The sequence below is a fragment of the Rhea americana genome, unplaced genomic scaffold (assembly GCF_003343005.1).
Source record: "Rhea americana isolate MKP2758 unplaced genomic scaffold, rheAme1 scaffold_36, whole genome shotgun sequence".
NCBI lineage: Eukaryota > Metazoa > Chordata > Aves > Rheiformes > Rheidae > Rhea > Rhea americana.
In genome coordinates, this window is record NW_028186490.1 from 1,183,511 (window position 1) to 1,198,522 (window position 15,012).

At 39.7% G+C, this 15,012-nt stretch overlaps 1 protein-coding gene across 4 annotated transcripts in view; it reads left to right on the forward strand.

Moving 5' to 3' along the window:
* Positions 1 to 13,070, forward strand: part of SEC24C (SEC24 homolog C, COPII component) — a 32,240-nt gene extending 19,170 nt beyond the window's left edge. For all 4 annotated transcript variants that reach the window (XM_085312251.1, XM_085312252.1, XM_085312253.1 and 1 more), the window contains 14 exons: positions 743 to 858; positions 2,010 to 2,134; positions 2,404 to 2,595; positions 3,614 to 3,707; positions 4,823 to 4,939; positions 5,426 to 5,596; positions 5,967 to 6,063; positions 6,349 to 6,494; positions 7,016 to 7,154; positions 7,692 to 7,810; positions 8,202 to 8,381; positions 8,857 to 9,048; positions 9,504 to 9,593; positions 10,982 to 13,070. In XM_085312251.1, coding sequence (XP_085168377.1) covers positions 743 to 858; positions 2,010 to 2,134; positions 2,404 to 2,595; positions 3,614 to 3,707; positions 4,823 to 4,939; positions 5,426 to 5,596; positions 5,967 to 6,063; positions 6,349 to 6,494; positions 7,016 to 7,154; positions 7,692 to 7,810; positions 8,202 to 8,381; positions 8,857 to 9,048; positions 9,504 to 9,593; positions 10,982 to 11,122 — 1,919 coding nt within the window. In that variant the 3' untranslated portion in view covers positions 11,123 to 13,070. The remainder of the gene's footprint in view (positions 1 to 742; positions 859 to 2,009; positions 2,135 to 2,403; positions 2,596 to 3,613; positions 3,708 to 4,822; positions 4,940 to 5,425; positions 5,597 to 5,966; positions 6,064 to 6,348; positions 6,495 to 7,015; positions 7,155 to 7,691; positions 7,811 to 8,201; positions 8,382 to 8,856; positions 9,049 to 9,503; positions 9,594 to 10,981) is intronic.
* The last annotated feature ends 1,942 nt before the right edge of the window (positions 13,071 to 15,012 follow it).

Below are 15,012 nucleotides of genomic sequence, written 5' to 3' on the forward strand. Positions count from 1 at the left end.
CTCATTTTAAAAAGTGTATTTGGATCGAGGCAAGCACTTCTGCCTGTGCACCTGAACTTTATAACTCAGTGTGACTGATACCTTTACTGGTCTATCTGCAGTTTATTTAAAAACTCCCATTTGACCTACTGATGGCTGGGGCCAGAACAAAAGTACTGGAAGCGGGGCATGCGGTTATACATTCATGTTTTCCTCCTTAATATTCACGTTCTCCTCCTTAATAATGCCTTGCAACCCATTACAAGAAGTACCCTCTCTATTTGGCAAAAGGACTATGGCAGCCTCTGCACCTGAGATTTCTTAGTAGGCTTCTCTCTCGTCCAGCATGGGAAAGAAAAGAAAAGGCTAGCTCCTATAGCACCTGGCTGGCAAAATGAGGAGCTTAATCTTTTGGTAAGCCAGAATGTAGGCAGTAAGGGTGAGACCAGTAGTTTATCTCAAATTCAAATGTAAGTCATTTGATAATACTTTTACAAGATTAAGTTATATTTTCCTTTGGACTACATCTTGAAAAGACTCCTAAGAGCATGTTGTAGTGAGATTTCCAGTGGAAGAAATTTGTTTTTGTTGGATTTAGTAATGCTCTTGAATTAGTTGATTTTTTTTTGTAACACTTGCATGATAGCACAGAGCACTAGCTAACTTTCCTGCCATGTTGTTTGAACCAGCTGTTGTCATGTTAGCTGTCTAGAGACAGTGAAAGTATTAATACATCAATTAAACTTGATGTCGTCTTTTTCAGTACCACCTCACTATTTCCAGCATTTGGATCATACTGGTAAGCGAGTGGACTTCTATGATCGACCTGAGTTATCACTGGGGTCTTACGAGTTTCTGGCAACTGTAGACTACTGCAAGGTACAGTAGTACTTGTTTATTACTGTTTGTTTTTAAATAAAAATAATCTTTTCCTAAGGTAAGACCAGGATGAAATTTTCTGGGACTGTCTTCTAGCTGGCAGATAATTCATGACATTGTCTTAATGTGCTCATTGTCTTAATGTGCTTACTTCCCAAAGTAGAGGAAGTCTTGATCCCACATCACACAATGTTACTTTGATTCAGCTGCCTCTAGTAGTTGTTGTTTAGAGTAAAAACAAAACAAAAATCAAAATCCTGACTACAAAATGTGCCATTTGGTGAATAAGACAAGCTTTATGCATCAAAACTGAATTTCAAGTACAACTATGCCAATTAAAAATACAGGAATAGTCTGGAAATACGTATTGTCAGAGCTGGTTCACTTCTAAATTAAAGATTTAGATCTTAACTTCTGAGGAGTGGAAAAATAGGTACAAAATGTATGTTAATACTCATATCTTTGCTGAAATATACTCTGGGAAAATAGATGACTAATGTTGCAACTCTATCCTAGTTACCTTCTGATGCTTCACCTTTAGTTTGAGGTAAAGGTAAAGCCATCGTCTGAATTCTAACAGTGTAGGGTGCATTCAAGGACAAATATGATGTGATCTTCCTAGGTTTTTGGAAGTTTTTCAGCTTTGCTTTTATCGTGTGTGCTCCTTCCAATATGACTGCAGAGAGAACACTGACTGAAGCAACAATTTGTTTATTTTAATGAAAGCCTGATATTTAAGGAGATTTGAAAGCTTGCGGCTTTCAGAGGAAAATCTTTTGCTTTATATTCAGAAACCACATAAAACAAGTCTGGTCAGATTCCAGAATCTTGAGGTGTGGGAAACCTCCCTGTCTACTTTCCCTGTCTGGCCTAATCATACAAATGGTTGATTCAGTTGTCACTAGCCTGCTCTTCACTGAGCAATAGCAAAATTAAACTGAGACACATAACACTCGTGCATTTCATGCCTAGTGTTCCTTACATGCCTGTGTTGCCTAGGCAGGGATGGGAAAGTGATCTGAAGAACCAGTCACTGCTTGTGAGTGGAAACTATGTACGGGCTATTAAGGTTTTGCACAGGATTCATTTTGTCCATGTTACAGAGCTGTTGTGTACTGCATGCTGACATAATATAACTTTCCCTTCCACAGAATAACAAGTTTCCCAGCCCACCTGCTTTCATTTTCATGATTGATGTGTCCTATAATGCTGTGAAGAGTGGCTTAGTGAGGCTAATATGTGAAGAATTAAAGTCACTCCTAGACTACCTGCCCAGGTAGGTTTATTATGTATTGTTGTAGCCCATCAAAATGGAGGAAGCTGTCACTTTCTCCTTTAAAATGTCTAAAGCTTAAAAGTTATTTGATGACCCTGTGTCGGCCTTTTGGCCCCAAAAAGGCCAGACAGGACAGCTTTCTCAGCGCCTTTTAGGTCAAATTACAATTTTCCTTCGTTTGCTTTTTCCCTTATCCCTTATTATGTTGGAATTGTACTTCTGTGTAATGAGTTCACTGTCCACTTGGATGTGAAGTATGTCTCTTACAGGGAGGGCAACATGGAAGAATCAGCCATTCGAGTAGGATTTGTCACTTACAACAAAGTGTTACATTTCTATAATGTGAAGAGCTCACTGGCACAGCCGCAAATGATGGTCGTCTCAGATGTGGCAGATATGTTTGTGCCACTCCTTGATGGTTTTCTAGTGAACGTGAATGAGTCCAGGACAGTTATTGTCAGGTAACAGGAAATGAATTAAGATGTATACAATAAAGTTATTGTTTGATAGATTCAAATGCTGTACTTAAAATGTAACATGCTTGGCTGCTTAAATGTCATGTTACATGTCTAGAAGTCATTCCATATATTTTAACTTCCTATGCTGTTTTGAGATGGTATGGACAAAGGAAGGTGTGATCATTTATGGGTAAGGGTATTTGTCTGGCAGCCCAGCTTGGCAGAAGGGTTAATAAAATAGGATTTAGTGAAGAAGAGCCTTTCTAGAAAAAGAACAACATCTAGAATATTATATAACAAAAGTTGTAAGAATGCTGAATAATTGACTTGAAGGCAGCTACCTAAATAAGTGTACACTGAGAAAACAATGGTGTCTAGTTTTAGTTGTACGAAAAACTTGATTGAATGGGAGAAAGAAGACAAAACGTGGAAGGAAAGAGAAGAAATCTGTAAGGTTTGGACAAACTATTTACAGGATACTTGAACTGGAACTAAACCACAGTATGTAGCTAACTAGGTTTTGGGAACTAGACTAGGCAAAACATGTTTTTAAAGAATATTTCTTGCCTATTTTGTAATCCAGTAATAAGCACAAATACAAAATTGTGGATTAAACACATTAGTCTTTGAATAGTAAACAGGGTGTTTGGCAAACAGAAGCAAAGTGTTACTTGTCTTCCCTAAGAGTTTACTTCCCAGTACATTGGAATATATTAAAAGAACAAGAATACAGAATAGCTAGTAGAATAACCGTCAGTTTGAGGCTATACATTAGCCCTGAAGACATCGATATGGATGAGGAAGTCAATGAAGAATGACAACGCATCAGTTTAGATAAGTTTAGATAGATAAGCAGTAAGATACCATAAACTGTAGAAATTATGGAAATCCACAGAATGAGTAGACATATTAAAGGCTTCTGTTTAAGCCACCTCAGTCTCATAGGTCACTGGCTGCAACTCTGGATTTAGCAGTTGGAGTTGAATCTCATTGACTTCTTTTTTTTCTTGTTCTTTGCCAGTTTGCTGGACCAGATCCCGGAAATGTTTGCAGACACAAGAGAAACGGAAACTGTTTTTGCACCTGTGATTCAAGCAGGGTTGGAGGCACTGAAGGTTTGTAAATGCTTTGTCATGGCAATTGCTTTTCATAAGTCTCCTTGCAGTAGATGCACTGCATGTAGGGAATGCTTGGTCCATTCTTCAAGTGCGTGTACCTCTGATTCTCTATAGTTAGCTATCTGTTCTCTGCCCAACTGCTTAATCATTTTCGCTCAAAGTGTAAGATGTGACTTAATCTCAGTGACCTGGCTGTACTTGGTTTTGTTCAGTTTACAGAACCTACAGGAAATAGACTCTCTGGCATTAAACACAGATGGTGAAGTCTGTCATGTTCTGTTGAGAGAGTTGTGTAACATGGTGTTTTCCTAAGCTTGTGTTTGAGCTCTGGTATAATGTTAAAAGGAGAAGATGCCATGTATTGAAGCTGCCCCAGTTTCCCACACCAATGTGCTAACCAAGTAAATCTTTCTGAAGGATCTTCCATTCCAGTACTTCTTCCAGAGCACTGCATGTGTGATCCAACTCAAACTTGTGTGCAGTGATTGACTTCATTGTCCATATGATTCCACCAAGATCTGATTGTATTGCTTTATCTAACAGACCCTCTTAATCCCAGTTCTTGTGACAGGTGTCCTCTCTGTTCAATTGCATCAAGAAATAGTAGTAATTGGTTGTACTGTATGTGTCAGAGAAAATAACCTACTAATCGTTGGCTAGTGTTTACATAAGTTGTTGATTTAATTATCTGTTGAAGCTCAGGTCCCCAAATTCTTTGCTGTTTATGACAGTTCTTTCCCACAAACTCAGTAGTCCTTGAGAAGAAGGTAATCCTTAGCTCATTTGTGCAAAACCTTTTGTAGCTGAGTCCTGCTTCAGAAAATTGACTGTCCTGTGTCTGCTTGGAGCCAGGCCCTTTCTCTTTGCCATGCAACTAGCAAAGGTCCAGCAGAACTGAAACTTGTTTCTCCATAACTGACCAGTAAGTTGTGCTTCAGGTGCTGGGTCCCACTAACATAACAAAGTGTCTAGTTGAGCTTACATGTCAGAGATAAAGTGCCTTTCTGACATAAAGAAATGAAGTAATGAAAATGCAGATGCTGTGGAATTCTAATTTCCTTACAATTTTTCAAATGTTTCTTACCTGAGCAATTTCACTCCCTCTCCTGCAGGCAGCAGAGTGTGCTGGCAAGCTCTTCATTTTCCACACCTCTCTACCCATTGCAGAGGCCCCAGGGAAGCTGAAAAACAGAGATGATAAGAAACTAATCAACACAGACAAGGAGAAGGTAGTAGCGATTTGCGTGGTGCTTAGGGTACTGGTCTATATTATACTCCTTATGGATAAAAGATTTCTGAAATAACTTCAAAATAACGAGAAAGGTAGTATATAATGTAACCATTGTGGCTAGTAGTAATCTTTTCATATTGTATGTTTATCTTCTGCTCTCAAGCAAAGCTGAGTAGACCTGACACTGTAATGACAATTTTTATATGAGAGCTAGGAGAAGTGTAGAGCTAAAATCTTATATGGGAGAAATCTATACAACTTTGCTAAAGTGAATTTGCAGAACTTGCTTATAATTGAAGCAAAAGGCATTTTAGTTTTCAGGATATTATGCAGTTCTTCAAAGGCAAGATCAGGAAGAATTTCAATGACTATTACCTTGAAGGGAGACTCAAAGTATAAAAGTGTCTTGACTATGATTGTTACTTGGGTTTCTATCTTTTTCCTACCACCAACTTTTGATCTGATCTCTGACTTTCTTTCTTAGACTTTGTTTCAATCCCAGACAAGCTTCTACAACAACTTGGCTAAGGACTGTGTGGCCCAGGGCTGCTGTGTGGATCTGTTCCTGTTTCCAAACCAGTATTTGGATGTGGCGACACTAGGGGTAGTAACTTACCAGACAGGCGGCTCCATTTATAAGTATGCTTATTTCCAGGTAAGAGCTTCAAGGAGTCAGGCTGCTGTTTGATCTGAGTAAGAGTTACTGTTTAGCTACAAGCTCTTCTATACAGTATGAACCATAGTGAGCAAGTCCATTTTCAGAACTAAGGTGGTACTTGAATTTCTAGATTGTCATTAAAATGATTGTTAGCTTTGTCTTATTACAAAATGTCTATAAACAAAAAGAATGCTATGCAGTTAACTTTTTGCATGATACTGAATTAGTATGACACTGAGCCCTATGTAACAGCTGATTTTAGAGTAAGACTGCAGGAGATGATACCTGTTTTTTTAAATTGCTTGATAGCCTATAGAACAGCTCTGATTTATGAAGTGTGAAACTTGAATTATTGCTTGTGTTCTAGCTGGAAACAGACCAGGATAGGTTCCTGAATGACTTGAGAAGAGATGTCCAGAAAGAAGTGGGATTTGATGCTGTGATGAGAGTACGTACCAGCACAGGTGGGTCTTAGCATGACTTGAGTCTTAATAAACTGACCACTTCAAGTGTAGGATATGGGACATAACAGATATTTTCATAATTTAGAACATCCTGAGGCAAGGCTATGCAAAAAGCTGTCTTAAAGCTTTGAAATTCTAAGGATCTTTGTCAAGACTAAACAAAGATCCCTGCTGGGAATTCATCAAGATAATTAATTGTTCATGACGGTAGGATTTTCAGGGCTTCCAAGGCTGTCTTCTAGGTGCTTCTATTGAATAGTAGGGCTCTTGTTTTTTCTCTTGTAGGTATTCGAGCAACTGACTTTTTTGGAGCTTTCTATATGAGCAACACAACTGATGTGGAGATGGCAGGTTTGGACTGTGATAAAACCATCACAGTGGAATTCAAGCATGATGACAAACTGAGTGAAGACAGTGGTGCACTCCTTCAGGTGAGAGGTTGGGGGAGGAGTTCTGCAGAAGCAAGAAGAGTTAACAATTCAGAATTGTCAACAAAAATGTGTCAGTGTGAACCAAATCTTAACTGGGAAGAGTACTAGTTGCAAAAGAGTATGATGTTGCCCTGAAGCTGAATTGTTAAACACACCCTTAAGGAGCTGGAGGGTATTTTTGGTTTTTGTTTTGGGTTTTTTTTTTCCCTCTCCCTCTCCTGCCACTTAACATGGCCCTAACCTTTCAGAAACACATTCTCAGGCTGACCTAGACTGCTTCAAACCACAGTCTGTCTTGTGTAGACCAGTTCCAATATTATGAACCGCTAACGCTGCTGCTTGTTATTTTGCATTGACTCTAATTCTTAAAATATGTTGCTAGCTTATTGTGTAAAAATCTTTTAAAAATTATCTTATTTGCTTAGACATCCCTACTTTTAATGAAATTAATTCAAGTCTAGGCTTTCTTATTTTATTAAAGCCTCATCTTTCTATATATTGGCATTTTTTGTCTCCTATAGTGTGCTCTGTTGTATACAAGTTGTGCAGGACAGCGACGACTCCGCATTCACAACCTCTCCTTAAACTGTTGCACACAGCTGGCTGACCTCTATCGAAACTGTGAGACAGACACACTTATCAACTATTTGGCTAAATTTGGTAAGGTTAAGTATGGTGAAGAGAGTCCCAGCCTTTTACTGCTGTTCAAATGCCTATTGTAATTGAAAGACAATTGTTTAGTGTCTTTGCATCAAATTCCAGGTGGCAATCCCGATAATTTAGTTCTTTCAAAGTTACGATGGTAATACTGTTACTTAGAAAAAGAGCTACAGATAAGGGTTATTTCTTAACTTTTTCATCTATCATTAAAGAAATGTGGCCAGGCTTTTAAAGGAGTTTTGCTAGTAGCCTGTGCTTTCAAGTACAACTAATTGTACTTTAAAATATATGGGTTGAAGATAGAGGTGAAGAGTAGGTAGTAAAACAAGCTTATTTTGATCTTCAGTAGGAATGTATGTTTCCTACAGCAATTTGGAGGAGAAAATCTTTCGTAAACAATAGTCATTTAGAGATTTCATTTGTGAAAGTGTTGTGGGTTTTGTTTTGTGTGGTTGTGGTTTTTTTGTGTTTGAGGGAGGGTTTATGATTTGAGCAGTGTTGCATAAATACTGACTTGATAACTGTCCATCTCTGCAGCATATCGTGGAGTTTTGAATAGTCCAGTGAAGACTGTACGAGATGCGCTAATTAACCAGTGTGCCCAGATCCTGGCCTGCTATCGAAAGAACTGTGCTAGTCCCTCCTCTGCTGGCCAGGTAAACTCACCTTTGATTTGAATTGCAGGCTCAGATGGTAAGAGGAAGGAAGAAGCTCTCATCAATCTCATCTAACCTATTCAATATAGGTGAATTGCGTTGCTCGGCAGAAATCTGCAAAGAGAGGATTCAGGGAAGCAGAGAGCCTGCAAGTAAAACCATAGTTGAAAATAACTTCCTGGGCATCTGTCTGGAGCCCAGAAATTATTACCTCTTCTGGGGAAACTTTTTACATTATTTCTACAAGTCCATGATATAATTAGAGTATCGGAGTTCACTCCTCACATCTGTATTACACTTTTGTCGTGCAAGCCTTGTTCTGTTAAGCATAGACAGTGTTGCCTTATATAGCAAGACAGATGACCAGCTTTTGTCTGCTTGTGATTTGTAGTTGATCCTCCCTGAATGCATGAAGCTACTTCCTGTGTACTTGAATTGTGTGTTGAAAAGTGATGTCCTTCAGCCTGGTCCGGAGGTCACGACAGATGACCGCGCCTACATTCGTCAGCTAGTTACGTCCATGGATGTGGCGGAAACAAATGTTTTCTTTTATCCTAGGCTTTTGCCCCTGGTGAGTAATTCAGGATACGTTCACCACTTGAGACTTGCTGTTGTACTACCTTGCCCTAAGGACTGGTATTTATATCTTATCAAAGGAAAGCTATTTGAGAAGGATTTGGGACCTGCCATCTGTCTGGATGCTTCATTTAATTTCAATTAAAGAGATAGATGTATTACTGCATCTTAGGAATTTGCTGGGGGATTTTCTCTGACCTATGCCATGTGACCAGTGGCAAAGACGAATTTTTTGATTCTTTGGTAGTCTTAAGCTTCTTGTAATTTTATGTGGTAATTTAAATCATTACAGGGAAATTCTGCATACTATTCTGACTTTTCAGTATCAAAGCTACTACAGTAAAGCAGCTGACTGAGTCCTAGAGATCAACAATCCGTTGGAGTCCTAGAGGCAGAAGTTTTTCTTGCTTCCTTAGATGTTCTTGCTTTATGATCTTGATTTTTGTTTTTTTAATTTCACTCTGAAACAGACCAAAGTAGATGTTGACAGTGACTCCTTGCCAGCAGCAATCCGGAACTCAGAAGAGCGCCTCTCCAAGGGTGACATATATCTGCTGGAGAACGGGCTGAACATCTTTGTGTGGGTGGGAGTGAATGTGCAGCAAGGTCTGATCCAGAATCTCTTCGGAGTGTCATCCTTCAGCCAGATTAGCAACGCCTTGGTGAGCTGGATGGCAGTGAGGGAGACAATGTTTGTGATAGTCACCCAATACTAAAACTAGCAATGAGAAACTAAGTTCAGAAGTTAGTTTTAAAACTTTCGTCCTACTTACAGTGGAGAAGCATAAATACAGGAATAAATTTTCTGACTAATTGTGCAACATTCTGAAGTGCAAAAATCCCTATCTGGGCATGATGGGCACACTTTTGCCTAGCATATTCGATGAGACATGTTTCACTGACAGTAAAGGAGAACATCTGATGTTTAAATAGATTTAACAATTGGTGTGTAATTCTGATCTGTTTTGTAAACTGTTCTAATTAGTTGAGGTCATTGTAAAGATTACTAGTGAGACAGATGTATTTTTTTTAACCTGTGTTACACAACAAAACTGAGGGTTTTTTGTTGCTGTAATTCTTCGTGAGAGTAATGGGAGTTGGATATGTTGCATTCCAGAGTACCCTGCCTGTCTTGGAAAACCCTTTTTCAAAGAAAATACGATCTATTATTGACATGCTTCAAGTGCAGAGGTCCCGCTACATGAAGGTAAAAATGTGGTCTTACTCATATAAACTGTAATGTTGAACTTACTCTCCCTGACCTCCTCATTGTGATTCAAACATACAAATTTTTAAGGATCTGAAATAACTTCTGTTACTAGTCTTGGAGTTCTGTGCTTACCCTAGCACATTTATCTTTCCAGAGTGTGTTTTTGTAGTGCTCAGCTTAGTACTCTTGTTGCTGTGCATAAGTGTTACTTTTTTCCATTGACAGAAGGGATTTATAGATGGCCACTATAGACTGGATGTTTTGCTTAGCGCCTGTACCAGCTCCCAATCAAGTATGACTAGGACCTGTCGCCCCAGTGTTGTGAGACTTGCAGAGTTGATATGTAGCTCCAGTGCTAGTAATTCCCAGGAAAGTTTTTGGGCTGTATCTGGTAGGCATGGAATAAGCGAAGCGATGATTTCTCTGAAGCTGTGCAGTTGGAGAAGGGATAAGAATTACACATCAGTGGAAAAAAGAGAATCATTTCTACCATCAGTTTGGTTGCAGAGGCAGCTAGGTCACTTTCAGCTGTTTGAGCAGTCTTTTCTTTAAAGATAAAAACTTGAAGGGAGGGTACCATAAAGAATTATTTTGGCTAATCAGGCTTTCCTGTTCGTCAGTGTTCCTCACCCCCTTAGTACTAAGATTGTTTAGGGACTTTATGAACTAACCTTACCTCAGAAAGCTTTTTTAAAAAAAAAACTTCTTGAAAACAAAATGCAAATTTCTTAAACCAAATTGAAATTGCAGTAGGCAATGTTAAGATTGTCTTGGGCACTAGCACTCTGGACTTCTTTTTGATGACATTGCTAAGAGTGAGCTGTTGGTGCAAAGATGCTCTGAAGATCTGTAGTAGGCTGGTTTGATGCAGAATATCTCTACGGTATTAGAAAGCAGTATAATGGATGCTGTGAAGTTAGCTGATTAGGATCTTAATGTTCAGAAAGACCATTTTTAACAATCAGTACTTTTTGAATTTTAGTCACAAAATAATTAATGTAAATTTCCTTTATTATATCTCCGTCATACTGCCTGTTTTTTCTAGATCCAAGGCTTCACAAAAGTAAAACAGATGTTCATTTTTGCCCTTTCAGAAGGGGAAACAGAAGATCTAATGTTAAATCTGCAACTTGAAGTCAGGCACAAAGTAGCAGAATCCTGGTCTCCAAGACTGAGTTATGTTTATCTGTTTACTGTTGACTGATAGTGCAATAACTCTGCTCTCCTCCATAACAGAATTTTTCAGACCTATTATAATATGCACAAACTTTGGATATGATATTTTTCTTGTAAATAATTACAGAAGTGAAAGTACATAAACTCTATGCGATAGTCTGTTTTTCCAAGAAAATAAATTTTGCTAACTATTCACTTTTTTTTTGTAGTTAATAATTGTGAAGCAAGAAGATAAACTGGAGATGCTGTTCAAACACTTTCTAGTGGAGGACAAGAGCCTGAGTGGGGGTGCTTCGTATGTGGACTTCCTGTGTCACATGCACAAGGAGATTCGGCAGCTACTGAGCTAGAGGCGGGAGTGGTGCTGGAACTCAGCAGTGACATTTCGGTCTCCGCTAAACACCTGATCAGAGGGCCTAGAGCCCTCAGAAAGGACAACATAGATATCTGTACAATTCCATAATTTTTAATACACATTGCATAAGCAGAAATCCTTTCAACCTCTCCCAGCCCCGTTTGAGAGATGAAAATTTTTCCTGGTGAGGGCTGGAAAAAAGGCCTTTGATACCAGGTCTTTTACTGTATCTAAATTGTTTCCTGTGCTTGGCAGGAGTTCACCCCCCTCCCGTGCTCGCTAATCCTGTCCTAATGAATGTAGGGTTTTTTTCTTCAGTTCACTGTATATGATTCAACATTGGGTGAAAAAGTGATAACTCTTCAAAACTTCTGGTAGTTGCTGTGTGTTTGTATGGGCGCGTGTGCATGCTCCAAGTGTGAAGAGGACACAGGTGGGGAGGACAAGAAGCAAGTCAGGTGATGGGAGCTGGAGCAGCCAAACAATTTCTCTCCTTCTCTTTTTAAGCAGGAAACATGATGTTGCAGAGCACAAGTACATCATGTGGCCCTCTGGACCAGAAATCCTTAAAAAAGAAAATGAACAGTACGCCAGGAGGTAGCAGGGAAAAATCCCCTTCCGCTGTCTTGTCTGTATTAAGAGTTACTGTGCAGATCTGTACTGGAGTAATTGCTCAGTGAGCAACAATCGGCAGCTTCGGAATAGCATAGGGATACAGTCGGCGCTGCCTGTCGCTGTGAGCGGTGACTCCTTTCCTTCTCACTGCACAGCTCTGTGACGTTGTCCTACTTAGTCCATGTTCCGCGGCCTCTCTTTTTCTGCAGAGCTTACCTATCTATCCAAACGGTGGTGGGAACAAAAGCCTCTTAAGGATAAGCAGAAAATACTTTTAACAAGGCAATGTGGGGCTATGTGGGAACTGGATGATAAGGAACTGTCCACTTTCAAACATGCTGTTGTAAATCATAGCAAGCAAGCAAGAACTGAGCTTTACCGTTGCAAATTTGAGGCTGCTTTGTACCCTGGAATACAAGGAAGGGTAAACAAACTAAAATTTAGACTGCACTGTAATAGGTACTGGAAGTACCTGGTTTCAGTTGTTGGAAAGAATCTAGGACATGGAAGAGTTTCATCACTGGATGTTTTATATCCTCCCCCATTAAACCTACTGATCAGCCTGCACAAAACCTTTTTATAAGCCTGTTTGTTAAACTAAAATACCTCAGACAGATTAATCCATCCACTTTGGTTGGCCACTCCGCTTCTCCATTTGGTAAGGGTAGATGAGAAGACTCCTGCACAGAGGGAGTGAGTGTAAATCAAATTCAGAATTCTAAGGGCTTGCTTATTCACTTTTGAAAGGAGGTTTATATTTTAGCTTGAACACTTAACAAGTGTTCTTGCAATATCTGAGAGTTTGAACTGGAGATAGCACTAAAAGTGGGAGGAAGAATGTGGATGGATTAGAGAACATATTATCTGGGCTTGACATTTCAGAGGAAGGTCCTTGTTAAGTTCAGAAGAACATCTGGCTGTGGTTTTAGTCCCATATCTTGTAGCGTGTATATAAATACATTTTTCTTCTAATGCTGCTAGTTTGTCTTCCCTCCCATCACTACATAGAAAGGGGATTATGAAAACTAATGGAGAAACTCTTTCAAGATGTAGTTGACAGAACCTTCTGTGTTTTTGTATGAATGTGGCTGACTTTTTACTCCATAGACTGACTGCCTCCAACCAAAAAATCTAGAGGATTTTTAAGCAGAGAAACAACAGCTTCCCAGGAATATAAAGCTCAGCAACCACAGACTTCCACAATACTAATTTCTAGTATTAATATTGGGGGGTGGAAATGAGATCATAAATGAACCTTGCATTTTCTTCATTTGTTTATTCCAATGCATCTTTTAATTTGTAAAGAAATAAAAATATATTAAGATGTATTTTATGTCATTGTTAGTAAATAAACACTGCTTATTTTTCCAAACACTGTATTTTGCGGGAGGGAGGAAGTGGGAAGGTCTGGAGCTTAGTTGAGTGATCCTTTACAATCCAGTCTTATACTAAGTTGTTTTTTTTTTTCTTACTTACAGGGGAAGGTGGTAAAAAATACAAGAAATGTCAGCATACAAAAGGTGCTGTTTAGTCTCAGTGTTACTTTGCTTACCTAAACATTTTTAACTTTCTGTCCCAACTGAACTTTTATTTTTGCAAAGAACTTCCCCTTTTCTCTAACACAGCTTGACTGCTTTTTTGGTCTGCTTTGAAAAGTATTGTAGTTATCTCAAGGTAATGTTAAGCTTAAGTTAGACTTGCAGTTTTAATTTTTTGGAGAAACAGAATACTATTTCAGAGTTAAGATGGCAGGGAAAGGTTTTTTTGTTTTGTTTCTCCTCTCTGTTTTTTGCTAATTGCAGGATTGAAGTTCAGAATGAACATGGCTGTTAGCGGTGTAACTTGGCCAGACTAGGTTAAAATAATGTGTGTTGCACTTAAATCCCGTTATTTACTGTAGCCTGGAAGACTGCTATTGTACAATTTACTGATAACCTTTACAATGGTTTGTATGAAGGCAGAGGACAATCATTTTTAAATATCCAATAATACTTAGTTTGCTGTGGAATATTTTGGGGATTAGTCTCTTCGGAATGTTCCTACATTGTCCAGAATCCACTACTGAGCTGGTATGTTGCGAAAATGATGGGCCTTGTGCATCTTGTTTGGTAATCTTGTGGAGTAAATTGTGCTTGCAGGAATGTTTGTGGTAGTGCCCCTTTCCATGTGTGTGGGAATTGCCTTGCCCTGCTGGTGTCTGTCAGCGTTGTGCTGGGATCTGGGGGTCTGTTCAGTGAGCGGAGGAGTGGACAGGAAGGACGTGGGTAATGACACGCAGGTTGTCTTCATCGTCTGTACCGGGCTTCCGAACTGTGACTGTGTTGTGGCTTGGGCTTTCCTTGTTGAAGGAATGCAGGAAGAGCCTCCAGTATTTGAACCTGTTCTTTCTATGGATGGAGAACACTTCTCTGCTTGTGTTCATATTAATTTATGTATTGTGAAATAGTGCAAGTATTGTGGGATTAAATTATCCCTCAACAGCATTAATTTGAAGCTCAGCACTCCATAACTGAGTGGCAGTTTTTCTGTTAAAATTGTGTAATGCAATACTAACTCAGCTCTGCAGACATCACTCCCATTTTACAGAGTATTTTAACACCAAAGGAGTTACTACAAGTTGGTACAGAAAAGCAGCTCCAGTGGGAACTTTATATCCTACATGCAGATGTTCAAAAACAAAAGTTTCTGTTACTAGGTGTTTTGTGTTCCTTCTCAGTGTGGACTTTGGCAGCAGAGGATGCACTCAAGTGTATTTTCTTGCCCTGTCCAGGACGCTTGCTTGGTAGGGGAACGATGCTTCTGCAAATGTACTTGCGTTTGGTATGCCACCCCTCAGTGGAGCTGCTTGCTTTTGTTAGCTTTTGGCAGTCCTGTTGCGGGTTAATTGGCTGTGTTGGCTTCACAGATGGATGAGTGTGTGCCAGGGAGAGGATTTAAAGGAATTTTAAGGCTGCACAACTAGTGGAAGTGCAGTTTTTGTCTCAACAAAGCCGTGTTAGATTTGCTGTTGCAAACAGCTGCTTTTAATCTACGTGGAGGTTAAGAAGTGCTATTTGCTCTTACATCTCCGTTTGGGAAAAAGGCGGTACCTTCAGGGCACCAGCTCTACCAGTGTTATTTTCCCTGTATTTCATTCTCCTCTGGAGTTTCCTGGCTGCTTGCGGCAAGCCCAGGCGCTCCGGCACCGCCAGCCCCGCCGAGCCGCAGCGCCCGAGGCGGGCGGTGACCGTTGCGGCCGTTGGCCGCGCCGCGCCGCCCGGGGGCGGGGCC